At 41.0% G+C, this 27,547-nt stretch overlaps 1 protein-coding gene across 2 annotated transcripts in view; it reads right to left on the reverse strand.

The window, feature by feature from the left end:
- ANOS1 (anosmin 1) overlaps positions 1-27,547 on the reverse strand; it is a 181,174-nt gene that overhangs the window by 9,220 nt on the left and 144,407 nt on the right. The window contains exons 7-10 of one of the 2 annotated variants that reach the window (XM_023634133.2): positions 24,349-24,554; positions 21,514-21,658; positions 13,174-13,314; positions 1,420-1,514 (exon numbers count right to left, since the gene is read on the reverse strand). In XM_023634133.2, coding sequence (XP_023489901.1) covers positions 1,420-1,514; positions 13,174-13,314; positions 21,514-21,658; positions 24,349-24,554 — 587 coding nt within the window. Of the gene's footprint in view, positions 1-1,419; positions 1,515-13,173; positions 13,318-21,513; positions 21,659-24,348; positions 24,555-27,547 lie in introns of both variants that reach the window. The other variant, XM_023634132.2, reaches the window with a different exon arrangement.

Consider the following 27,547-nt stretch of genomic DNA (forward strand, 5'->3'; position numbering starts at 1 on the left):
AGTCAGCCACGAAGGAGACTGCTGCACAGGTATCTCAAGAATGCTCTCCCGTGGCACAGAAGGTGACATCTGCAGCAACAGGTAAATTAGCCGATGTGCCATCATAGCATGAAAATAAATTAAGTGGGCTTAAAAGTTGTTTACAAACAGGTAAGTTCTAAGCTTAGTGGAATGTTTTTCCAGGATTTTGATTCTTATTTCTAGCAGACACATTATATATGCTCAGTAAAGAGTTATCATCATCTTCAGAGCTTCTAAAGATAATAAGCTAGGACTGGCCAGCCCCCTGAAAATAAGCCAGATTCCACACAATTCCAAGGCATGAATAAGTAATACAAATACCAGCCTCGCCCCTTGCCCACAAAAAATTTAATAAATCTTGCTTCCGTTCATTTCTTTTTCTGCTCTTCAAGTAAGTTTCCATTTTGAAAACGTTTCTTTTTTTGTTTTACTGAAGGCCACAAACTTTGGGGAGAGCTTAAGGACAAATAAAAGGAGCAACTTTGGTGAACCTGAGTTGGGACAAGTCGAATCCAGTACAAAGCTGTGTATTTCTGCAAACCCAGTGACTTGTTTTATCTTACTATCTTCAAGTTACGTGATCAGATATGATTCTAAAAATACTGTACTTGTTGCTTTACAAAATGTTCAAAGGAAAAATGTTCCAGTTAAACAGCATATATCAATATTTTGTCCATTTGGGGCCATGTCTTGAGATTTTTTTATACTGTATTGATATATTACATACACATTGCCGTCCTCAACACTGGAGAATTTGATGCCCTCTGAAACATTTTCTGTTGGCTTGTTGATTCTACTCTGTAACTCATGCATTAACCCCCAAATATTTGGACTAGTATTTTGAGTAATATAGTCAGACTTACTATCCCCAGGAATTTAATGATCTCTGAAAACATCAGCGTGTGCTGCATAGAACAGGTAATATCTTTCAGTAGCTGGACTAGTCGGCGGTAGTCAGCCACGGCAAAGAGGGATGCTAAATGACAGCCTCATAATTCACTGGGAAAACAGTACCTTTAGATCGTGGTGCCAAGTCAAAATTCAGAAAATAAATCAAAGCTTTTGTCCAATTAAGATGCACACAGAGACTCAGAAGCCTTTCCCCTCTGAGCGGGGAGTTCCTTAAGAATTGCCTTTAATCTCTGCGTTTTAGGACCTGCCATGTGTTGACAACAGAATAAGCTGTCAATGTAACATTGTGCATGGATGAAAGAGGGAGGGAACATAATGACCATTATGTGTTCAGCTTTCATCTAGTCAATTATTCAACAGCTAACTTGTGAGAATAAGTTATCCATTGGACACACAGTCTGCACATCTTTGTGTCCAATTTTAAACACAGATCAACTGAGTCTAAAAACTATTCCAAACTGAGCAGTCTGACCTCTATCTACTTACCTGGGTCATGCCAGATGACGTCTCTGGTCCAGTGGTTTCATTGTGCGCACAGACTTCTGGAAACCACTGCACGTGATATCGATTGACACTGGGATCTATAATGTCAAAACGCACAGACAAAAAGAATAGTCTGCAAGTCACATTCCACATAGTTCAATGTTCTTAAAATGTGAGAGATGGAAAGGAAGAACATAAAATTCTGCAGGTGATCCAAAATGCCTACGTAAACCAAAGGAGGCACACAGGTCTGGCACAATTCTGATTATTGTTTCACTACTGAGAGTAAAGTCAGGGAAAGAAGTAATTCACTGCCAAAGGGAAACTGTGTTGAAATGCGAGAACTACATTGCAAAAATAACTAGTAAAGCCCTAGCCAAATGACTCCAAGGATGTCTTCAGAATAAGCCCTGGTGTCAACAGAAAGTCAATCCCTACAAGATAGGGCAGCACTTAGCAGCAGATTCTTAATTCCTATGTTACAAGAGAGAATCATCCCAGGTCTCTGAATCCTACATTTTTCTGATAAAGCTGATAGAGAGGCTACCGAACCCACAAGAACAAAAGCGTTTCCTCAAGCCTGATGACCCGGCCGTTCAGATGTATTCCCCCTCGAATACTGCTGTAACGACGCTCCCGCATCAGAAGACACACGATGAACAGCTGTGCCTTCCACCTCACACGGTGCCTCCTGGCACTTTGGTGTATTTGGTCCCTACTGAGCCATGACTTGGTGCTCTCAGAGACAGGCAGGATACCAACCCTTTAAACATTTGCATTCCTGGGTGGAGCAGCATATTTTCTGAACATTTCTTTCCTTTGGGCAATCAGGTGGAAAAAAGACAAAATGCTGAGAAGCATCTGACTGAGTGTGGGAAAGGCGATCTGGACAGTCTCAGGGTTACTAACCACCCAGTGCGTCCAAGGGGTGTGAAAAGGTGCTGCGTGTGCTGGTGACTAACACCGTGTCCCGAGGGTTCCCGCCAAGGGCCTGATGGAGGTTTTCAGAGGGGAAAATTGTTTGATGAAATTGGGTGGACCTGGTGGGAATTTGCCTTGAGCATTTTGGAATGAGAAAAGAAGAATATCAAATCAGAGAAAATAAACCGGTATCAAGCTGGCATCAACGGTGTTTAGTTAAAGAGGAACCCTTTAGGGTTCTACTAGAGGTTTTCACTTTCACAAGGCAGACATCAAGGGCTTTTTTTTTTCGGAAAAGAATTAGACATTATATATAAGTATGAAGTCAATCAATGAGTGAATTCCTATCCTTTCATTCATGTGATGCTGTTCTAGGGGTGGTAGTGAAACAACCACACAGAAACAGCTGCTCTCCTGGATCTCAAATACTAATGGGGCTGGAGAAATAATAAACAAAGTACATAAGGAAGATGTAAGTCTGGTTAGAAGGTATAAGGCTGCAAATAAATATGGAAGGTAAGGGGGGAGTATATTGACAAAGGGTTACAATGTTAAGTAACATGGCTGGTATAGCTCACGAAGAAGCTGACTTTGGGTAGAGACTGGGCAAGGTTTGTCAAGGGGTGGGGACAATGCAGGTAATTGTGGGCAGGGCTTTCTGGCCCAGCGCTGTCCAAAACAGCCGTCTGTGATGATGAAAACATCCTGGATGTGGTGACCCATAGTCACTCTTCCGTCTAAAGCAATTGAAATGTTACCACTGCAACTGGGGAATCAAATTCTAAATTTTCATTCATTTTAATCAATTTAAATTTAGACTGTAACAGGTGGCTAGCGGCTACCATGTTGGACAGCACAGTCCCAGCCACAGGGAATAGCAAGTACGGAAGCTGTGCGATGGGAACAGTGTGACTGACAGTCTTTGCTCAGAGGACTGATTCAGTTTGCGATAACACAATCGCATGATGTCTAATTGAGACCTGATGGCTCTGGTATCCTAAGAATCATATACATGTTTTACAACAGATTATGTTTTCATGAGAAGAGCTATTCAGAGGGACATGGCTGACGCTCACTTTAGGCACCATCCCTTCCCTCAGCTCTCAATGCTGCCACACCTGAGTTCAAGGCCCTGTCATCTTCTCTCTCTGTACCGCCCCCACGAATAATTCCATCCATTCTCATGACTTTCAAAATCACTTTCCTGCTGACAGATCCCACATTTCTCCCTCCCCCCGAGCTATTGCCTTGAATAGCTGGTGCTCCCAACTTCCTATCCCACGTGGATGCTTTTCAAACTCAACATTTCTAAAACTACAGCCTTGATTCCTGCCCTCGAATTGCCCCCTTGCCTTCAGATTGACTTTCACCTAATCACAATTTTTGTTTCCTGTATTTCTGATGTTTTGATATCTTGGGGCCTTGCTGGAAGGGACTGCCCCTTCCAGGGTTAGCCACTTCCTAGAGACAGTAAACTAACCCCCTGCAAGCACGCCTTTCATGTGCAAACCGGCTCATCCAGAGCCCCAACCCCAGCATCTCCTCGGTGGGCTCTCACACTCTGGGCCACCATCACCTGCCCTAGTCACCAGAGGGCTAGGTCCCAGGCAATGAGGGACAGTCCCTATGCCCCAGAGCCCACTGAAATCATTCACACGAGCCAGTCTGAAGCCTCCTCGCCCGCTCTTCCTGCAGAAGCCACAATAAAGGCTCCTGACCAGTGTTCCTGTCAACCTCTGCCTCCTGAGCACCCTGGTGTTTCTTCGTGTGGCCCTGTGTGGTGTGGTGGGCCCCTCTTCTTGGGAACTGTGAGGAACAAACTATCCCTTCAATGGCAGTCGTCTCCTGATCTGATGGCTCCCCCATTCCTGAATAATAATAAAACCTACACTTGAAAACACGATTAAAAAGCACAAGTTGTCTTTTAGCATTCCTTTCTGGCAGATTTTCAAACATATACACAGCAGTCCATGTTTTTCGAAGCTTAGTCAAAAAATGGCAGGCATTTAGCATAGATGTCTATACAATAAATTCTCATTATTCACGGTAGTTATGGTTTATCAAATCACCGTGAACACTGACTTAGTGACTCCTGAATCCTTACTTCTAGGGGACATACAGGGTTAGGTTCCTGAGAACCTCTGGGCCCAAAATTTTTGTCAGCCAAACAATACATCCTATTTTATGTGTGTTTCTGTTTAAAGGCAGCTGATTTAATATATATTTCTTACAAATTCATAATTAAGTCTCAGGTTTCTTTATAAAAACACAGAAAGAAAACAGGTGCAAACATTTTCATGACATGGGGAGCATGCATGTACATTTCCTTAGCTTTCAGCCTCACAATAATGCTGTCTCCTGTACTTGTTTCATAAGTCGTCGTCTCAAGAACCACAAATTTAGCCACTTTTTCACATTTTCCATAGCTTCATCACACACTATGGATGTTATTCCAGCACCTTACAGAGCGGCCTCCTGTATAAACCAGCAAATTTCCTCTTCCGTTTCATGGATGGACCGTACAGAGATTCATTCACATTCAACTCACCGCCAACAGCACTATGACTCACGCCCGAATGAAGCGTGTCTCACCAACTATTTCCCCTGGAAAACACAGGGCAGCCTTCTGGCTTAGAAGGCTTAGAAACCTAAGCAGCACTTCAGCACTACACCTGGGGGCTATTTTAAACAGCAATACGTCCCCCCCTGCCCCCCAAAAAAGCAAGAAAATACAAACAAAACAAAACAAAGCAAAAAACCATGACACTTCATAGACCATGCAAAGGACACTCGTTGATGGTACAAGAGCTGAAACAAGGAGGCACAGCGTGTCCTTGTCCGACTTCAGTTGAAAATGTGTACGTGGGGTATGAAATTCACTACCACTCTGTGCATGTGCATCTCTGCAAACGACTGCAAAAGCGCCACAAGTATTGGTTTGGGGGTTACAAATAAATTTTAGTGAGTAGATGAATTGCAAACACAGAATTTGTAAATCATGAGCATCAACTGTATCTCTTTTCATTTTCAAGTCAGTAGCATAAGGCAGCTTCCTTCTTTAAATGCCTCAGGAATTCTACAGCATTCTCAGTTGTTGCCTTTAATCCAATCCTCACACTCTGGTGCTAATGTACCAGACTGACATGGTTCAGATTATATAATTTTACTTAAATAGTGATCATTGCAAGGCCACTCAACACAAAAGATCATTTTCAACATCTTACTTGCAGCCTCTGCAGTCTCTGACATTACTCAGCCCTCCCTTTCTGCTGGAAATCCTTGCTCCCCCTGGCTTCTGTCTCAAATCTCCCCATTTTCTCCAATTCCTCTGGGCACTCACTATCTGTGTCCTCTGCTGGATCATGCTTGTTTGTCCTTCTATCCTCACAGCCAGGGCCCAGTCCACCCTCTCCCATTCTCATTTCAAACTCTCTCTCTCTCTCTCTCAAGGGAGATGGATCGCATCTACAATACACGTCTATAATTCCTACCAATTCAAATTTCTATCTCTAACTCTATCCTGAGATCCACGCAAGGGCAACTGCTTACAGTTGTGTAGGCTGTGCACTGCATAATTTTGGTGTTCCCAAAAGGCCAGTTTGGGGACATTTATTTAAAAATGCAAATTAAAAAATGTATATGTTATTTGAGCTCAATTTCAAAGAAATCAATTCATAGATATTTGCTTCATGGAAGTCACTTACACAAACATCTTGTCTTTAGCTTCATCTTGCCAATTGTTAAAATCCTAAGGACTTGTATTTTAGGATATGACTGCAGGACCTATCAAGTATTTGAAAAGTATTTTTAAATATTGAAATTTACTTTCACTATGCTTCAACAATTAGATTCACCTAATTTGTTTCTCAAATATACCCAACTCATAGGGTCTGGCACACATGAAGGGCTCCAAAATTTTTAATTAAACGTTAATTCCTAAAATCGCAAAAGTCTAATGATCAAGAAGGCTGGGGTTATTGAAATGACAGCTCTGAGAGGTGGAGGCCACTTGGGGAGCCACAGAACAACAGCCACCGAACAAAGAGCTGGAACTCACGACCCTGGGGGAGGGGCGCAAGACTAGAAAGGCCTTAGAGAATGCCAGCTCCATGGAGCAGGAATTTCTGCTTCTTTGCAGTGTCCATACACCAGAAATAGTGCCTGGCAGGTAGTAGGTGCTCAGTAAACATTAGTTGAATGACAACTTGTCATGGACTAATGCCTCATTCTCTTTATAATTGTAAAAATGCTTTGATAAGACAGAACTTTCTGATTTTCTACAGTTAGAATTACGAACACCAACTAGGTCTAAGATACTTCTACTCAAAGCAGATGAATGTTTTCTCTCTCTGATCCAATTTTTCATATTTGTAGACTAAAAACACTAAGTCTAAAGCCCAAAAGCCTAACAATCAATCATGGATTCTATTATTACACATTAAAACTTAGCTGACGTCAACAGAATAAAGTTACTAGTTAATAAAATGAGCTAAGTGAGCTACTCCTTTTAAAATACCATTTGCTCTGCAAACTCGCTGTTGAAGAGATTTATTTTCTTCCAGAGCCTTCACTATGGTAACCCAACAACCTTATGCAATAAGATGAGAAGGGCTAATATCTGCTGTTTGATTCATTTGCCTACAGAAGTATATGGTGTCATAATAAATAAGACAAAAAAATTGAAGCTCTCTCTTTGGGAAATTCCGAGGGAAATGAACAGATTTGTGTTTTTCAGTTCCTAACTCCAAGTCTGAAACTAACAGCCTGCCCGCCGTCACTTTCAGGAAATGTGACATCTAAGAACCAATTTCTACGAACAATTTTGTCTGATTAGTGGACGCCGTCCTCCTCTACCCTGACCTGGCACAGGTACTCAGTCCTTTTTGGTTTTCGACTCAGTGTATCCACTGGTGGGAATCCATTATAATTCGAGGATAGTCAGCTCCTTGTGTCATGGAGTCTAAAACCACTTAAGATGGGTCTATTGAGCGGCACACGGTGCACACAATGTTTAACTTTACAGAGTCGAAAAGTCCAGAAAATCCAGCCAAAGCATCCTTTCCACGACAGAAATAGAACTCATATTCACATTCTACACAGGATTCATGTAATAGCAGGACTGTTAGTCATGTCAATAGCAGGACTCTTTAAAGGCATCTCCTTTCCTACATTTGTGATTTATGAATGTGCACATGTTTTACAAATGTCTGGGGAAACTGTGGTTTGGGATCCTATGCGTCACATGGTGACTGCCTAAAAGGCTTCTGGAAGGAGAAAAACTGTGGAGTAAGTCTGGCACACGTGCTCTCCACCTCGTTCTGCTTCGGATTCCCGAAGCTTCTCCCAGTCTCCTACCAAGTGCTCTGGCAAAATGAGGCTCCATTGAGTTTTAAGTTGGCTTTCAAATTTAAAAGAAAAAGCTAAATGAGATGGATATAATTTAAGGAAAAGGGCTTTTGGAAAAACAGAAAACTCTAGTTAGATATGACTTGTTCTTAGTACCTTAGGAAGCGGCCCTGTGATCTGGTGGAAAGCAACCAACATTTGCAGACTGACAGCAAAGTAAGTGTACTGTAGTATAGCTCCTGTTCAGACTCATAGTTCTACTGCATAGCTATCTCCTGAGCGCCAGGATGATTTAATGTGTGTATATGTATATGTACACACTCATGAATGATCTTCAAGACAGACACGATTCCTTGGCTGTCATGCACTCAAATGATTACTGTATGGGAGTATTGACCATTATTCCTGCTTGCTGATATAGTGCAATGAAGATTAATCCCTTTTCATGTGCCAAATTTAATAAGACACTTAAATTTAATAGCATTTGTATTGCAAATTGGATAATGAAAACCTTTTTTTTTTTTTTGAGGAAGATTAGCCCTGAGCTAACATCAGCCACCAACCCTTCTCTTTTTGCTGAGGAAGACTGGCCCTGAGCTAACATCTGTGCCTGTCTTCCTCCACTTTATATGTGGGACGCCTGCCACAGCATGGCTTGGTGAGCAGTGCTAGGTCCACGCCCAGGATCTGAACCTGTGAACCTGGAGCCGCCAAAGTGGAGTACGCTAACTTAACTGCTGCGCCACCAGGCCGGCCTCTGAAAACCTTTTTTAAAGCATTGCACTTGGTTGTCTGTGAAGGAGAAAAGCAGAGCGTCAATCCCAAAGCCATTTGAAGCCTCCTGCTCAGAGGCCCTCTCCCTCCTTCCCAGGGCCTGTCTCCTCCCTGCCCTCTGGCCATTCTTCAGGGCTCCGCCTACAGGAAGCTCAGGAGAACCCTTACATTTAGAGAAGGGCTACTTTGTGCCAGGCGTTATTCCAAAGCAATGGTATGTGTAATCTCACTTAATCCTCACAACAAACCTGGGAGGCAATCAATCATTTTCCATTTCATCACACTAATAGAATACAGCAGAACAAGTCCTTGATCATTTCATCACGTGCAGGAAGAACATTTGATAAAAACCAGTACCCATTCATGATGAAAACTTTGCAAATAAGAGCAGTAGGGAATTTTGTTCATCTGGTTAAAGGGTGTCTTCACAAACCTTACAATTAAACACTATGCCTGGAGGTGTTAATTAACCTTATTATGGCAGTCATCTCACAATAAATACATATATCATCACATTGTACATCTTAAACGTGCACAACTTTATATGTCAACTCTATCTCAATAAAGCGGGAAAAAATACAACAAGCAAACATTCACATACATATATAAATCCATTACCAACACGCACACACATACACACGTGTATGCGCACACACACGTATGGATCCCATTATTTCACCCAATGCTTCTATGAGACGGGGATCATTATTCCCATTTTACAGATGAGAAACTTAGACACTGAGTGGTTAAGTGACTTGCCCACCATCATACAGTTAGTGAGTGGTTGACCCGGGCTCTGAAACAAAATATATCTTATTTTAAAGACTGTATTCTTAAACTCTATGGTATTCTGTTTCAAATATGACTTCACAAGTGTACAAGGTTTTATATAGAATAGTTCCTTAAAGATACACATTTACAGTGACTTTTCTCAGTTGCAAATACTGTTAGCTTTCTTCCATATAAATATTCTGGTGAATTATTGTTAAACGATCAACCAAGTAACTAAGAAGAAAGAAAGAAAATAGTGCTTCTGTTCAATCTTTTTTTTTTTGAATAAACAGAAATGAAGGAGCAAAACAATTTTTAAAAATAAACATCATGGCTGCAATCCTCACTTTAAGTCAACGTTGTACTGACTGCCTTAGCCAGTGGTAAGGCAAGGGAAAGAAGGAAAACGTCAAAGATCTGGAAAGGACAATATAAAATTATCATTATTTACAGACTACATGATTGAGTTATAGAAAAACGGAGAGGAATCATCACATGAAATGTTATAATGAACAAAGTAATATAACAATATAGTTGGATTCACAGTCAATATATAAATATAACATTTATATATACCAGCAACAAACACTAGGAAGTCAAATTGAGGAAGCCGTATGCCATCTGTAACGGGATTAAAATAAACACAAATACCTTCGAATAATCATATTAAAAGGTGTTATCACCTCTACATGATATATTATAAAATACTGTTGAGAGAAAGTCTTAAAACCTGAATAAAGGGGTATGTCATGTTTATAGAATTTTAAGATGTGAATTCTCCAGTCATTGAAATACAGATTAATTGCATTTTCAATAAAGATCTCAGAAGGTCCTGTGGAAACTGACAAACTCATGTAAATATTTATATAAAAATGCAAAGGGCCAAGAATAGTCAAGACAATTTGAAAAAGAAGTAAAAAAGTGGAGGACTAGTATTAAAAATATTTATCAATTTACAGTAGTTAAGGCAATGTAATATTGCCACAAAGTTGGGAAAATATGCCAAATGACTCTATAGAAAAGTTCAAAAATAACTTGAAAATATGTATTTGATTTAGGGCAAAGGTGGCACCACAGAGCTTTGGGGAAAGAATCATTTTTAAATAAATGATGCTAGGTCAGTTGGAGATCAAGAGGGAAAGAAAAATAAAAGACTCCCTACACTGGCCCCCTACAACAAAACTCGATCTGAGTGAAAGTCAGTCTAAGAGAAAGAGAAACAATATGGATTCCAAGAGACAAAGAGAGTATCTTTGTGACTCTCGTATAAGCAAAGATTTCTTAAACATAACACAAAGACCACTAAACCTAAAGGAAACAAAATGATGAACTGATCAACTCTAAAATTAAAAAACATTAAGAAAGTTAAAAAAGGTAAGAGTGGATCAGAGTGGGAGAAAATACTGATAATTCATGAAACCAGCAGATGACACATATCTCAATGTACAAAGAACTCTTGCAGGACAGACTGGCTAACTAGTTTAAAGAGTGCTTCGAAAAAAGGAGGTCCAATGCCAATAAACTTACAAAATGGTGCTCAAGAACTTGATGATAAGAAAAATGCATGTTGAAACAACTCTGAGCTATCACTACACAATGCCTACACTTAAAAACGGAAAATTCCACAAGATGGAGAGAATGGCACAGCTGGGGCCATTATACCCCACGGGTGGGAAGGTAAATTGGTACAACCACTTTGGGAAACTGTTAGCATCTTCTAAAGCTCAACATACTCTAGGACCTAAGAATTCCACCTCTATGGGAGAATATGTACACATGTGCATCAAAAGACACGTGTTCGCAGGATGTTCATAGCAGCATTCTTCTTAAGCCCATCACTAGAACAAACCAGATCTCCATCAACAGCTGAAAAGATGCATGAATTGAGGTGTACAAGGGACTACTATGCAGCAATATAAATAGATGAACTATTGCTTCATGCGACAGAATGGATTAATTTCCCATTTCCCATATAATGTTCACTACAAGAAGCCAGATACAAACTGTACGATTCCATTCATACAAACTTGAAATGCAGGCAAAACAAACCTTCAAGTTTAGAAGTCAGTGTGGTGGTGGTTACTCTCGCATGCTTAAGTTGTTTTCATTTTCTATATGCATACATTTTCATTTCATTACATTAGATGTTTACTTTCCCAATATTACATTAATAAAATGTTATGTTTTACTAATATTAATATAACATCCTGACATACAATTCTAATTTAAAATTGATAAATACAGTAGGCCAAATAAGTCTTACAATTTAATATTGATTATAAAACTATTATTAAACTCAGTAATATGGATATATTAACATATAACTTTAAATTTAATAAATAATATTGAATAAATGAAATTTAATTTTAATTAATATATGATAGTAATAAAACATTAATATTAATGTTAATCATTGTAGCTGCAGAATGGATGTCAGCAGCTTGGAAAAATATTCTGGAACATGAAGACCTCCAACATCAATATTCCTTATGGCACGTGGGCAGATACCCTGAGTAAAATAGCACTTGAGAAGAATTAGAAGAATTTTTAAAACTGAACTCTTGAAACAATCTGTTTTACTTATGTTTCTAAAACGCATAGAAGTGATAAAGATAAAAATGTATGTCAAATAATTTTAAAAGCACTATTTCAATGAAGGAAAATAAATATTCAAAGAATAAAACAAATAAAATGAACTTATCCTAAAAACAAATATTAAAACAAAAAAAAAGGGGACTGGCCCAGTGGCATAGTGGTTAAGTTCTCGTGCTCTGCTTTGGTGGCCTAGAGTTCATGGGTTCGGATCTTGTGCGCCGACCCATGCTCAGCTCATCAAGCCATGCTGTGGTGGCGTCCCATATACAAAATAGAAGAAGACTGGCATAGACATTAGCTCAGGGACCATCTTCCTCAAGCAAAAAGAGGAAGATTGATGGGGCTGGCCCCGTGGCCGAGTGGTTAAGTTCGCGCACTCCGCTGCAGGCGGCCCAGTGTTTCGTTGGTTTGAATCCTGGGCGCGGACATGGCACTGCTCATCAGACCACGCTGAGGCAGCGTCCCACATGCCACAACTAGAAGAACCCACAACGAAGAATACACAACTATGTACCGGGGGGCTTTGGGGAGAAAAAGGAAAAAATAAAATCTTGAAAAAAAAAAAAAAAAAAGAGGAAGATTGGCAACAGATGTTAGCTTAGGGCCAATCTTCCTCACCAAAAAACCCCAAATTTATTCTAAGGATAAATGTTCATTGCCATATTAATTATAAAATGGAAACTCTGAAGGCATAAAATGTTTTACTGTAGTGGAATAATGAGGTATGTTATGATATTATAGTGTATCCACACAAGGCATTGATTTTAAAATGTTATGAAAAATACATGACAATATAGAATACTCATATAATAGTATATGAAAATACGTGTGCATGGCTTACATATATACTTATTATTTATATATTATATATATATAATGAGTGAAGAACTGATGCCTAGAAAACTTGCAAAGGGAAAGCCACCAAAATGCTGTTTCCATAAAATGATGCTCAGATAAGTGACTTTTTTTCTACTTTCCAAATTATTTGTGTTATGGGTCTTTTTTAAATAAAAAAACTAATTTAGAACAAAAATTTACAGTGTAAAATAACAACTATTTTGAGTGTTTTGACCTTCTAGGAAAGAAATGAAGACAGGTCAACACCCCTGAAATGATAACATTCAATGAGTCAACTGTCGCTGATTTCAAAATGTGATACAGATTCCTGGGAATCAAGGGCAACCCATTCAGACTTCAGCACAGAAAGGCAAGAAAAAATAAAAGTGTTTTACTCAGCTACTGTTTTCCTTAATATCTATACTGTGGCTTGACCCTGACTTTTTCACAAGTGCCTTTATATCATTGTGCTAGTCAAAGCAAATAACAAATAAACAAAGAACATTTGCGCACCTTCGGTCTTTTTCCAGTAAACCTTCACCTGCAGTTGGTTGTCTTGATAGAATGGAGCGCCAATTTCCAGGAGGCGAGTGGGCCGTCTTTGAAAAGGGGGCTGTATTTGCATCACACTTTTTTTAGTTTTCCCAAGTTGTTCTTCTGCAACAAAGTACAGCATTCTAATTTACTTGTTAAAAATAATTCTACAGCCTGATATCAATCCCAGTGTATTTAATTTTATTCTGTTATTCATTCATATTTAGTGGCTGTTTTTTAAACTAAAATGGGATGCAACTGCAGATTCTTTCATGCTCAAGTCGCTGACACTCCCCCCATAACAGGTTGGAATGCCTAAAAGTATATTACATGCAATCCCCAGATTTTAAATTGGTAATCAACGTGTATTCACTGGGTTGAAATATGCTCCCACTTAAGTAACAGGTATAAATAGTATTTCTCATTATACATAGTTTTTTTTGTAGTTATGAAGTAAACAAAAGAATATTAAAATTCTACTTCATGAAAACAATGTAGCTAGCCCTGCCCAGAAGTACCAGCATTCTACAGCAATATCTGTTAGTTCGAGGCCCTAGACAGAAACATGGTTCAACTTTGTCAAATTAGAAGTAAAAAGTACAAACGGCATCAACCCAATCGATTTCCCAATCAGTCACCGCAGCCAACAATTGATCAACGTACTGTTCAAACTAGTGACAGACATCCTGAGCTCTGACAGATATTAATGTGAAATATTAAGATACTCAGCAAACGAAATGAAACACAAAGGCAACAATATGTTAGATTGGGGAATGGAATATAGGGGACATTCATCCATTCATTCTGTAAATATTTGGGGACCAATTCCTAAGTGCCAGGCGCTGAGCTAGGGGCTGGAGACACAAAGCTTTCCTACCCGAGGCTCTTGAAATAGCGGAAGCCAGGGCCGCAGGCGATCACAGCGCGCCCACGGTGAGAGGGCTCTCCGCAAGGGAGGTGCGGGCCACAGGAGCACAGGTGGGGAGGGAAGGAACTGCCTAAGTGTGACAAGCCTCTGGTACGGATTCTTTGGAACATAGCCAAAGGCCTTCTGAGGGAATGAGTTATAAGGATCCCCCGTAAGATTGTTTCAATACGAGACGGGATACTTTTGGAAAGATAAGATGGAGAGTGTGTGAGGATGTCCGTTACTACTTTTTTTAACATGCATTTTTTCCTATTGTCTATTTAAAAATTAAACACACACTCATTGCAAAGCAAGGACAATATAAAAGTGATTCAGAATGATCCCAAGCCTTAAATATCCCATATCTAATGGACATAGAGATAGGTTGTAATCAAGCAAAAAAATAAAACAAAAACAAAACCAGGAAATATTTCTTTGAATCAGGTAATCCAAACTTTCTAGCCTAGGTCACTTCTTGATAATGATCTGGCTCTAGTTTTAGTGTTCTTTTTCTGTTGCCGTTTTAATTTAGCTGCATTTCCCATTTGTGCCATTCTTGATTCCTACAGTCTATTGGGCTCCTTCGTCACGATGTTTCCGATGTCTTCCGCTCCGAAGGCACCAGCACTACTCGCGTGTGCTGCTGGTACAACACTCTCCATCCTTCCAAACTCCCTATGTGCCTTCCTTGGTGCAGATTTCCCGGGATAAACGGAAATGAACCCCTCTTCGGTGTTCCTATATTTTCCCAGTTTTAAATCACTTTTTTCCCCCTTTAATTTGTTTCTCCAATTCAACCTTGAACTCCTCCAGCGAAAGAACCTTATTCTCCTCTCCCTTGGATTTCCCCTGCCTCACTCAGGGACACACAGATAATAGTTGCTTACTAAGCATAAATTGGATGAAATGAAATGAAATCCATGAATCGACAGCTCTAGAGCTGTTACCAAATCCTTGCTCGCCTGGGCTGTGTGGGGTGTTTTACTTAGGTTATTTAGCACAGTAATCCTTTGACAGGGGATGCAAACATGTTTTTCTGGGGTACATTGTCCTTTGTGGCAGCAAGGGCAATAAACAAGTTTTTTTCCAGGTGTGTTTCTGGTGGGTTTTGGTTTGCTTGGTGAGCTCTGACACCATTTTATTCCTGTTCATACAGGCATCCTATGAAATAGAACAGGGGTCATTAACCTTTCAGCAAAGGGCCAGAGAGTAAATTTTCTTGGCTTTGTGGGCCATAGGCTCTCTCTCCCAACTGCTCAATTCTCATGACAGCACAAATGCAGCCACAGACTGTCTATAAACAAATGACTGTGGCCAAGTGCCAGTAAACTTTTATTTACAAAAACAGGCGGTGGGCAGGATCTAGCCTGTGGGCCGTAGTTTGCAGACCCTGAGAAAGAGGAATTAGCATACACATGTTAAAGGCAAAAGAAGTAGGACTCAAAAATATCAAGAATCGTGTCCGATTCCATCCATTTCAAGCAGTGGTGAGGTTGAAATTTAATCCCAGGGCCATCTCAGGTCGAGCTTATGTTCCTCCATCACTAAGCACAGCCTCCTTATAGAAAGCCAGGTGACACTTTATATGGTTTAATGATGATACCAAAAATTTCCCCTGCCTCAAACCTCTCCCACTCATTGATTTTAGGAGCTGCATACTTAGAAATTCTGCCCTTTGACGCAAGACTTCTCTGCTTTCTGAATTCCAAGTAGCTCTTTGAGAGATAATAGGTTAAGCTGTGTTGATCACATACTGATAAGAAATGCATTATGGAAACTTAGATTCTAATAGAGCTATGAGATTTGCATTCTTGGGAAGGGGAGGAAGAGGGAAAGATGAGGATTTATGGGGAGAAGACTCCCGACCTGGGGTAAGACAGGATCAGTAAAGAAAAAGTGGAGACCCCAGAAGAAAAATGGCATCAATTTACTTTTCCTTTCGATGGCATGCCTGTTAAATCATCTATCCAATGGATCTGATTAACAGAGAATAGATACTTATATTAGTTGGGCCCATATTTAGAAAACTTTAGTTTAAACAGTTCACTTAAATGTCTGGATAACTGAGAAATATTTATTAGGCTTAAGGGTTCTGCACCCAATTCCAGTGTATGTGTGGGGGTGGGTGAGAGTGTTCCCACACTACCAAGCAATTCTCCAACACCAGCTGGGTGTCCTACAGTGCAACTCAATCCTGACACTGTCCACCAACAGGTGAAGGGCTCAGTCCCACAAGACTGCCCACCCTCCTTTAGACGTCAACTGCAAGTGCAGGTTGGCTATGGATTAGAGGTTCCAACGACCCCCTCCTTGGGTTCAATTAATTTGCTTGAGTGGCTCACAGAACTCAGAGAAACACTTGACTTACTAGATTACCAGCTCATTACAAAAGAATATAACTCAGGAAGAGCCAGATGGAAGAGATGCAGAGGGCAAGGAAAGGGGAAAGGGTTCCAAGCTTCCACCCCTCCCCAGCGCACCACTGTCTGCAAGTCTCCATGTGTTCACCAACCTGGCAGTTCTCCGAACCCCATCCTTTGGGGTTTTATGGAGGCCCCATCACACAGGCATGATTGATTAAGTCATTTGCCATTTGCGATTGAACTCAATCTTCAGCCCCCCTCCACTTCCCAACACCTCACTTGGCTGGTGACCAGCCAAATCTGGTGACTGGCCTCCAACTTTAGGTGCAGTCCAAAAGTCACCTCATTAACATAACAAAAGACTCTTCTGATCCTTCTCACCACTTAGGAAATTTCAAGAGTTTTAGGAGCTCTGTGCCAGGAACAGGGTCGAAGATCAAATATTTATTTCTTATTATGAATCATAATATCACAGGCTACCACTTTATGAGAAGCGCTCCTCGTAGCTGTAGAGAGTCAGTGTGACCAACAGCAAAGTAAGCGTAGAGCCCGGAGGAGGCTGGGGCAGGATGGAGAAAATTCACAGGGCTCATGGCCAAAACTCATGCCTTTCTTGACACCACCACGGAATTACAGAATCCTGCTGGTTACACCTAAAGTATTTCTTAAATTGCTAATTAAGGATTTAAGATCTTCCCAAGCCCACTTCTGTTTTTAATTCCTTTAATAATCTGTGATGGTGAGAATTCACCAGTGGATAACCACAACAGAAGTTTAGATGCTATGTTTAATCTCTATGTGAATTTTGTCTTCCTACTTTCTTTTATATCATACACAAATTTTTAATTTTAATTACAGATGTAGGAACATGTTTTTACATTTCTCAAGATTGAATCGTTGTTGCTTTATTGAAATGATTCAAGCACAGAAATACATTGACATGTAGTATTGCTGAGGCGCGCCACACGTAGAGGAGAGATATGCAGACTTCAGTCCTGGGAGCGTGTCCCTCACTTTGAGAGTGTCCCCTCCACTTTCAGTGGTAAACAAAAATGAAATAAAGTCTTTTCTACCACATTCTGAGAAGGCGTGAGGTCTGACTTATACTCTTTAATAGTCCTAAAAGTTAAGAGAATGGAGTGACTATGCTGTTTTTTCAGATGTCAAAATCTTGATGAATTTTACAGATGGAGATTCACAGTATTTTCTCTCCACTCCATTTTTATTTTAGAGAGCTAGAAGAATATCCCAGTTGTACAAGGTAACTATCAAACATTTGGAAACTGTCCCACCCTGGAAATATTCCTCCGGCCTCCAAAAAAGCCAGCCACATTTCCACTCAAGCTAGCATCAGGTCTTTCCTCCTTCAGGGGACCCTTTGATGAAACTGCTTGAACATTCAGCCTTTGCTTGCATAGAGATATTTATCGTCAAAACACCTAGGATGCCTACAGACCTGGAAAAAGAAAATTCAAAAAGTAATTTATATGCTGACATTTACTACTCTCTTTCCTGTAAAATATAATTTCCCTTGCTTATACTATGAAGTTGTAATTATTCTTTGCTTCTAGTTGGTTCATGATGAAATATATAGTGTTCTTGTAAAAATCATATACTAGTGTTTATGAGATTATATATCAACATTGGGATATAAAATCCTGACAAATACTCATTTATACCCTGCATAATCGTTTGTAAAGCCACTCTCTTCTGTAGGATACCCCGAGACCCAAACGATATGTGTTACTATAGGTACTTTCCACTATTACTTCTTTTTTTACTTATCTTTTATAACTTTTCTGAATCCATGTAGAGGAATCAGTTACTCCTTAGAACAGAGTGGTCTTTGATATGTTAACTATCATACCTCTTTATTGGTCAGGTAAGACATTATCTGATTTTAAAAGATGATTAGAAAATGACTTTAACACTCAGAACGAACCTCTCCAATGGCAAGGAGTTGGCTGAAGTTGTAGGTAAGAAAGGGAATAACTACCTAATTTAATTCGGTTTCACAAATATTTATGAAGCAATGCTAATGAACTATGATGGCTGCTGGGGGCACACAGATACATAATCCATGTTCTCTGACCTAGATGAGATTTTGGTTGAGTGAATGTAGTTTTCCAAAGTTGGGAAGAGATGGGTCAGGACCCCACAGCCATAGTCTAGACATGGTGGAGTCTACCACATGCAAAAGGAAGGATGCTTCCACCTTAGATTACAGAGGCAAACATGGGTGAAGGGATAGATATGTTTATATTTGTGTGTGGCTTTCTGACAGGGCGGAATTCAGATAGTGCTGTGCAGTATGGTTTAAGGTGAGAGAGAAAGGTTTGTCATCATACTCGAGAGGATGGGAGGAGGAGCTAATTAAAGAGGATCTCACCGAGCTTCTGGGATTGTGTGGGGATGCCCTAGGAAGAGTGAGAGAGCCCTAGATGTGCCAGGGAGACCCAGAGTCCCATCAACGTTCTGTCTGTCGGCTGGACCACGACGAGGCTCTAGATGACGTAACGTCAACAATGGCAAGTTGAGGTTGTATTTCTTCTCCTTGTTCTTGGTTGCAGGAATAAACACATATTAAATTACGGGAGTCTGCAATCCCATACCAGTTTCTAGTAGGGAAGGAATGTTGTTTATTGGAAAGAACAGAATGAGATTGAAAGGAAAACTTATTTTATACAATAGATGACATCTCTGCCACCAGTAGAAAAAAGAAGGGTCTTGGGTGAAGGATAAGTTTAAAGGATTTTGGTCTTAGAAGGAAGTTGGGGAGGAATAAGGGGGAAGCAGCAAAGGACGAAATTTGGGGAGAAGTGAAAAAATGAGTAGGTGACAATCTTGAGAGTGGATCTCAGAAGAGGGAGAAATTTGTAATACGATTAATATTTTCTAAAGGACATTTTGGCTGCCATCTACAAAATGGATATTTAAGAAAGAGTGGAATCTTTGGAACAGAAATACTAATTAGGAGAATTTTAATTTTATAAAACAGAGGTGACAATGGCCTGAACATGGGAAAGAATTTGACAGATCTCACATTTCATCCATACATGAAATTAGAAACAAAAGGGCTTTCTCAAGAATTGGATTTCTAGAGAGAAAGAAGAGAGAAGCATGAAGATTGACCTCTGGATCTCTGGCTACATGGTGAATGGTGGAGCCTTTTGAGGTAGGAGAGCCCGAGAGGAACACGTCTGAGAGGGAAATCAAGAGTTCGGTTTTGAATATGTAACATTTGAAATACCTATTGGCCACCCACGTGGAGATGTTGGGCAGGTAGCTGAATATGTGACTCTGGAATTCAGGGAGTGGTCAGGCTGGGACACACGGGGAGTCACTAGCACATGGATGGTTATTGACTCCATGCGACTCACTGAGCTCTCCAAGGGAGAGAGCTGCCTCGCACTCCTCCTCGTTCTCCCCCACACAGAGTTCTCTGCACGTGCAATGCCCTTTTCCAACTCGCTGCACCCACGCACGCGGCTGCATTTGCGTGGGAGGACGCCCTGCGCCTTGTGAGCCCACGGAGCGCTTGATCCTCAGGACTCGGTGCGGAATGCTGCGGCTCGAGTTCCCCACCGTCAGGTTGGTTTCCTCTGCTTCTGTGGTTCCCCATAGCTCTGTGTGCAACGGACTGATCTTTGTGTAATCGTGTCTACAGGTGAATTCTCCAAATGCAACACTAGGCACTTTTAAGGCAGAGATCGAAATATGTCTAGTGCTGCCAATAATGTATGTGTGTGTGCGTATTTGCATATGTGGAGGTATACGCATGTGTGTATATATGCACACACACATAAGTACATGTTACGTATATAGTACATAGTGTACACATGGTCCATGTAGTATATATATTATATAGTGTACATATCTTTGTAGTATTATATAGTATAACATAGTATTTCCACCATTAGACACAATAATGTCATAATTCATAGGCATACATTTCAGTTTGATGAATGAATGAAGTTACTAAACACACAGAAATCTTTCCAAGAGAATCTTTAGGTAAAAGTTGTATTGTATCCAGACTCACACAGAAATAGTGGACTTTTCAAATCCACTTAATCTCCAAAGAGATCATTTCCCAAAAGGTAGGAAGAGCTGTTTCGAAAGCATCATTTCAAACGGACTGCTCATTTGGATCTTATTTTTCCCCAGGTGGTAGAAGATAACTGTGAGCAATCAGTGCGTCTAACTCTGCAGAGCCGGCACTGCCTTTCCTAAATTCAGACAAGCTTTTGGCCTGTTCTCCTCCTCTTCTGAACCAGGCTCACTGCCGTGATGAAAGGCAGATACCACGGGCTCACAGAGATCCTCGGGAATCAATGCCACTGGAGCCCCAAGACAAGCGGCCCGTGCCCTCGTGATCTCTTGCCACCACCCCGGTCTCGGAAACCCTGTCCCAGGCTTCTCCCCAGCTCTAACCAGCCCCCACTTCTGCACAAAGCCAGAGCATTCCAGGAACTTGTGTTCTGGCTCAGACATGAGTGTCATATAAGACTCTTCTCTGGTTTTGCTCAGTTCATGGCAAACATATTAGTTTAGAAAAACTGTAAACAAGGAAAATCAATATGGGAATGACTTAGTCCCTCCAGTCAATGGGGTATTCAGGAGCCTTTCAAGCCATAATTATGACCACTGTGGATACCAACAAAAACGGGCACGTCACAGTTATAAACTGGGAGGCATCAGTTTCTAACCATTTAACTGTATGCATTCCCCTGAAAAACAAGTATGCACATGTACTAAGACCCAAAGTCATATAAATATGTAAATTTGTTAGAATGAGACATAAGCTTTCTTGCTAAATTTCCATTTATGACACCAAAATATTACACATAAAATAGATAAAAATCATAAGAAAAAATTCGAAGGTAAAACTGTTTTATACATCATAGTTCAAAGGACCTGGTTACCTGTTCCTCGGCATGAAGATTTGCCATGTAAAGGTCCCAAATAAAAAACCCTCTCTCTGTGGTGTCTCGAGTTCATTGCTTGCTAGGTCGGAAACTGCTGGGGAAGCACTATAAGGTCACTTACTATTGCTGGCGGCCTGTGTGGACGTGAAATGAAGGGAGACCTTGGCACTCTTCAGGCGTGTCTGCCCCCAGTACGTGATCGCCTGCAGTTCCACGCTGTACTCACAGTCTGGCTGAAGTCTCTCCAGGACCACAGAATTCTGAGACTGCGAATGGAGAGAATATATACCTGAACTCCATCACCAAGCTCCCCTGGCTCTCATCTTCATCACAAAACCTCGGACGTCATCACGAAGCACACTGACTCCTCCCTCACGTGTGCCTTTAATTTTCCAAGATCTCACACTTTTCTACATCTTCACAATCTGAAAATCCAGTTTTACTAAGGATTGAAATAAATTTCATAGAAGGGCCAAAACATACTCAAGTTTCTGTGTGTGATTCTCAATATTAAACGAAGGAAGTCAAAACAACATAATTTGCCCAATAGCTTGAAGTCAGATAGAAATTCTACTAAGACTGAGAGATCAAGAGACATACCCAAGTGATCAAGTACTGGATGGTGGGACCTGGATGGAAACACAGGTCTCATGACTCCGAATCTAGTGCTTTTTCTACGACTTACAGGTATAGCAGTAAAGTCCCTTGCAAGAACTTGTAATTGAGAGGAAATAAAGTTGTTTTCTTAGAATTCAAAACATTTGTCAAAATGGAATGCACGTGATGATATCAAATGCCCCCCTAGGCTAAAACAAGATAGTCTGCAAATGGTCAAATTGGTGGTATTAACATTTATGAAGGAAAAAGATGTATCCATCATGAATGCAACACCAAACAGCAGGCAGTTAGTAGCACATGCTTCCCAGCAGAGAGTATTCCAGTTTTGTGAGTACAATGTGCTATATTAAAGGCACTGTGGTCTGAAATCCTCTAACATTGAATCATCTAAGTAACTCCCTTGCTTAAATTCTGCAATCACTATTAGCATTCTCATCCTAATTTTGAGTGTTGTGAGACCTCTTTTCAGGGAGAGAACCTGTTTTTCAGAGGCATTCCACAACTGTCGGCCCAGTGCTCACTGTAAATTAATAGACGGCATCATTCTGTGATTTGGGCTTTTGAGGGGCTAATTATCAGAACTCAACCATCTGCCATCTGGTCGGCTCTGGAGGGCTGACAGGACTGCATTCTAGAAGCGGAAGTCTGAGAGTCAGACTCCAGACTGTGGTAGCTTCTCCCAGGGGAGGCCAGGACAGCCCTCAGCAGCCCACCACCCGGGATCTCCAGAGAAACCCTCTCTGCTGCATCGTGGACCTACTTCCTCTTGTAACGGATGGTATGTCTGCATAGACTACCGAGTCCCAATTTCTTTTAGTTAGGGTTTCTTGTTGGATTGCGTATCGTTCTCCCTAGACTGTTGTCTTCAAACAAGTCAAATAAAATTCACTTTTGAAAGAGCATTTCCTTGAAAATTCCCTCTCCCCTTCTTTACCAAGGCTATTAGAATGGTTTCTTAGGCAGTGGGAAGCCATTGATGCCCAAGAAGAAAATTTCATAATTTCTCATGTTCTTTTGTATTTTTCCAGCTTCTAATCTTAATTCTTAATTGGTCAAATTTTAACATTGAGAATCTTAGTGATCCACATGACCTTTAGCTTGCCTCTTGTGCATCCAAAACTGTAGGTCACTTATAAGATAGTGACTCATGTTTCAGGCTATACTGGGCCCATTAGCAATTATAACTAAATTTGCAGTTCACATTTCCTTTATCTAATTGATATACAATAGAAATAAATTGCAAACTTCCCTACTAACCCTTGACGCTGTTTGGTTATAATGGCAAGTGTGTATGTGTGTGTGTGTGTGTGTGTGTGTGGAGGGAGGGGGCCCCCTGTCAGCATTTCATCACATCACATTTTGCTTTCCATCCCGGTGATTCCACAAAATTAGCTCTTCTAGCTCTTTCTATGAGCTAAGCACGCATTACCAATGATCACTTGTTACAAAGGCCTTCAAAATAAAAGATGGAACTGTCAGAAAGTTTCTTTAAAATAAAACCAAAGGAGTATCACAGCTAAACATCAATGATATGGAATTTTGGAGACATGTTTTATAATTCTAAGTGGCACAGATACTGGAATCTTCAGTGCAAAAAAAACTCCTGCTATCCTTTATAAAGAATTTTCAAATATTTATTTATTTATGGAATTCAACTTTATAAACTAGGGGGAAAGGTGTTTACGTAAGTTTTACAACTACAAGATAAAGAAATGAATACTAAAAGGCAGCTGAATAACTCCTTTTTATGCACTAAGCATTTCATATGATGCAAAACGTTCATTATCATAGAAATCTCATTGCAGAAAATGGTTCAGTCAAGATTTTATTTCTTGGCATCTGGAGAATACACCATTCCAAGTTCTTTTAATCAATAATAAAAAAATATTGTCAAAAATGCATTTTCTAGGCTGTTTACTATCCCACTGATTGGATGACAGATGGAAACACCTTGCAACAGAAAAGCCATGAACATGTGCTCTTTGATTTACAAGGATCTCAAACAAAACAAAAGAAGACCTAAATGGACAGCCCATTTTGAATTCTATCATTTTCTATGGCTAGATACATAAGATAGAGGTAAGTTTGTTTGCTTCTGCAGCTGTGACTGCCATTTGGATATGAGTAGGTCAATGGACTAAATTCAACTGTTTTTACCTAAAATGTCAAAGATGGTCCTCCATTCTCTAAATTTCCTCGGTCAAAACAAAAGGGATGGGAAGCTTTCCTTCATCCATTCCTTCTCTTAGCTCAGCAGAAGCCACTTTTCAGATCAGTTGCCTGGCATTCAAATACCCGCTGCAAGAAGACGCCACTCTTCCTTACAGCTTGCACTTACCCCATCCGTAGTTTTTCTACGCTTCTTTTTCGTCGGGACAAGCGACTTGCTGCTGACTGTCCAGCTCCAAAACACTTTGTAGTGATGCACTGGGATATCTGGCTCCTCCGGCAGATCCCAAACAATAGCCACAGTCACAGTTCCGTCACTGTTGATGGTGGAGTTCGCAAGCCGGAGGTTGGTGGGAGGTGGCGGTGCGGATGGATCTGAAATCCCAGTAGAAAGAGAAACCATGTGACCCAAGTACCAAGGATGACAAGAAAACCTGCATCTTGGTACACGTGCTGACTACATGGTCAACGCATGGAGCATTGCCCTTTATACGTACAAAAGTTGAAAACAAATACTGCATAAGATCTGCTTTTTAAGACTCAAATTAAAATACAGTCTACAAAACAACAAGATAAATGTGCTTGGGCCAAATTTCCAATCTAGAAGGATCCTTCAAGGCATTTCCACACCACTATAACCCAGTCAAATTTTCACTGTACTGAAATTGATACATTTCTGTAAAACACGGTAAAATTCAGTTTAGCTTGTTTGCCATTAACTAGGAAGCAAAGCACAATTGCCTTTGAAAATTCTGAAAAGAAAAAGATAGAAATCCAGCTCACACAAGTGGCTGCTTCCATCTTAGCGGCCCTGCAGCTCTCGCCTCACATCAGCTGAGAGCAAGAGATCGGCAAAAACAAACTCCACCATTTCACGTCCACATTACAAACTGGATGACATACAGACAACCTCCGTGCTTGTAATTTCACCATTTCTGGTTTGTCACATAAACCAAAACCTTCTCAGCTGTCAGGGGAGAGATTAGGGTCTGGAATTATTACTCTACAAATCTCCATTTTAAATATATATACGCAGATGACTAAACACGTGCGAAGCTCAAGGGCCTTTCCTTCATTTTTTGCCATAAATTGAGCAAGTGTAGATGCCGCTCACCACAAATGATTTACAGATGGCTTCATTTCAAGATGCCTTCCCAGGAAAACGCTGTCAATAATTCTAATTATAATCCCATCTGCATTGGAGGTGCAAAGAAGTTATATCTGACTTGATATAAATGAAGAAGACTGGAGGAAAAAATACCCATGGTTTTACTCTCAGGATCGTTCATGTTTTTAGAATGATGGAAACATGAATTATTTTTAATAATCTCTTGCTTTTCTGGTCTGGAGGTGTGGTTGGTTGCTTAATTTTTTAAAAGTGAGAAAATTTCGTAGTTGCCTTTTTAGGTAAGTGGCTAATCAAGAGGACATTACATGAGACTGTTGATCAAGTGGTTCTCCTCCAACCATCGCCATTAGGAAGTTTCCGGGGCGCCCAAGGCTTACACTGGATATGCTGACTCAGTAAGTCTGAGTGGGGCCCAGAAATATACACACATGTTATATATATATATGTAAAACACACAGGAGATTCTGAAGTAGATGATCTGCAGGCCAGAAGTTGAAACCCACTTCACCTGGTGGCAACCAACCAAGAGGTCTAAATATTACTTGGTTCTAGGTAAGGAGGAAAACACTTGTTTCTGTTATCATGGCACAGAAAGCTCAGGTTTCCTTGCTATGCTGGTTCAGCTGAGCCATCCGAGAAGGCCCACTCTGATTGTCCATATGCACGTGACACCGCTGACCCCAGTCTTTTCTCTGAAACGTTCTCCACTTGACACCACTCCCTACTGGATTTCCCTTCAGTCCCACAAGATGCTACTTCTCTTCCCGGCCTCCCCCTCCGACCCCTCCCCATTCCTTCATCTCTAACAGGACAGCATCCAGCTCGGAACCCAGGGGCCTCTTCTGTCATCACCTACTCTCACACTCTCAGGACCTCATCTAGTCACAGCTTTAAAAAACAACTTTGTGCTGATCACTCCGAAGTACGTCTTGAACTCAGATTTGAGTAATTAAGGGTCTTCCTGTCAGCTCCACTTGGAGGTCTCAGAGGCAACTTGAAACTTACGTGTCTAACACCAAAATCACGATCCCTCCCAGCATCCCACATCCCACCACAGATGCCCCATCTCAGGAAACAGAAATTCCTTCCTTCCACTTACCCAGACCCCAAACCTTGAAGTCATACCCTCCTTTTGCCTTCATATCCCGTGAGCAAATCCTGTTAGCACTGCCTTCAAAGTACATCCAGCATTTAACTGCTTTTCACCACGTCCAGCACCCCGCAGCACGCCACCATCATCTCTCCCGACTATTGAAAGGCCTCCTAACAGGGCTCCCCTGACAGGGCTGCCGCTGCCTCCCTAGCGCCTTCTCCCAACATGGCAGCCAGGGGATTCTTTATGACACAGACCATACCATCTCTCCCTTGCTCGGGAGCTCGCGATGCCTTCCCATCTCAGAGTCAAAGTGCTAGCAATCTGCCGAATGTCCTGCGAGTTCTTGCCACACATTATCTCCCAAACCACCTTTCCTTCTAGCCCACCTGACCCCTCTGCTCTAGCCTCAGCGGTGCCCATGCTACTTTTGGGGGAGGAAAACCATAATGCTACCGAGGCTTTTCCCCTGGCTTTGCCTAAAGGCCTTCCCCAGATGTCCCCGTGCCTGGCTCCTTACCTACTGCGGGTCTGCCAGATGTCTCCCTATCCAAAAGAGCTACACGCTCTTTCCAACCCCCACCAAAAAAATTGTCCCCATGATTTATTGTTGTCTACAGGCCTCATTACCAACTGACTTATAGACTTTACTTGCTGTCCGCCTCCACTCAGGATCCTGAAAGCTCCACGAGGGCAGGATTCTATCTGTTGTGCTCACTTCTGTATTCCCAGCGTGGAGAAGAGCGCCTCGCACGCAGCAGGTGCTCAGCAGACATTTGCTGAATATTCAGAACAACAGACTTGTCCTAAATGTTAACTTTAATTTGTAAGATGATATTTCAGTTTCAGTTTTAAACGATGTCAACTGGAATGGAGAAATCAAAAGAAGATCATAAAGTGAAACGCAAAAATCAAAGGACTGCTATTCTTGGTTTGAAATAAGATACTCAACGCAATCCCTTCCTCTTAGGATTCACTCCTTAACCTACAAAAAGTTGCTACAGACCTTTCTGAGAGGGGAACTAGTTTGCACGCTAATCATCACTTGAGGGCAAGAGAAAAATTTAAATGTATGAAGACAATCACAGCCATTCACAGTTTCAATGACGCACCTGAACGGCTGAAAATAAGCAGTTACTTGAATTT

The sequence above is a fragment of the Equus caballus genome, chromosome X, assembly GCF_041296265.1.
Source record: "Equus caballus isolate H_3958 breed thoroughbred chromosome X, TB-T2T, whole genome shotgun sequence".
NCBI lineage: Eukaryota > Metazoa > Chordata > Mammalia > Perissodactyla > Equidae > Equus > Equus caballus.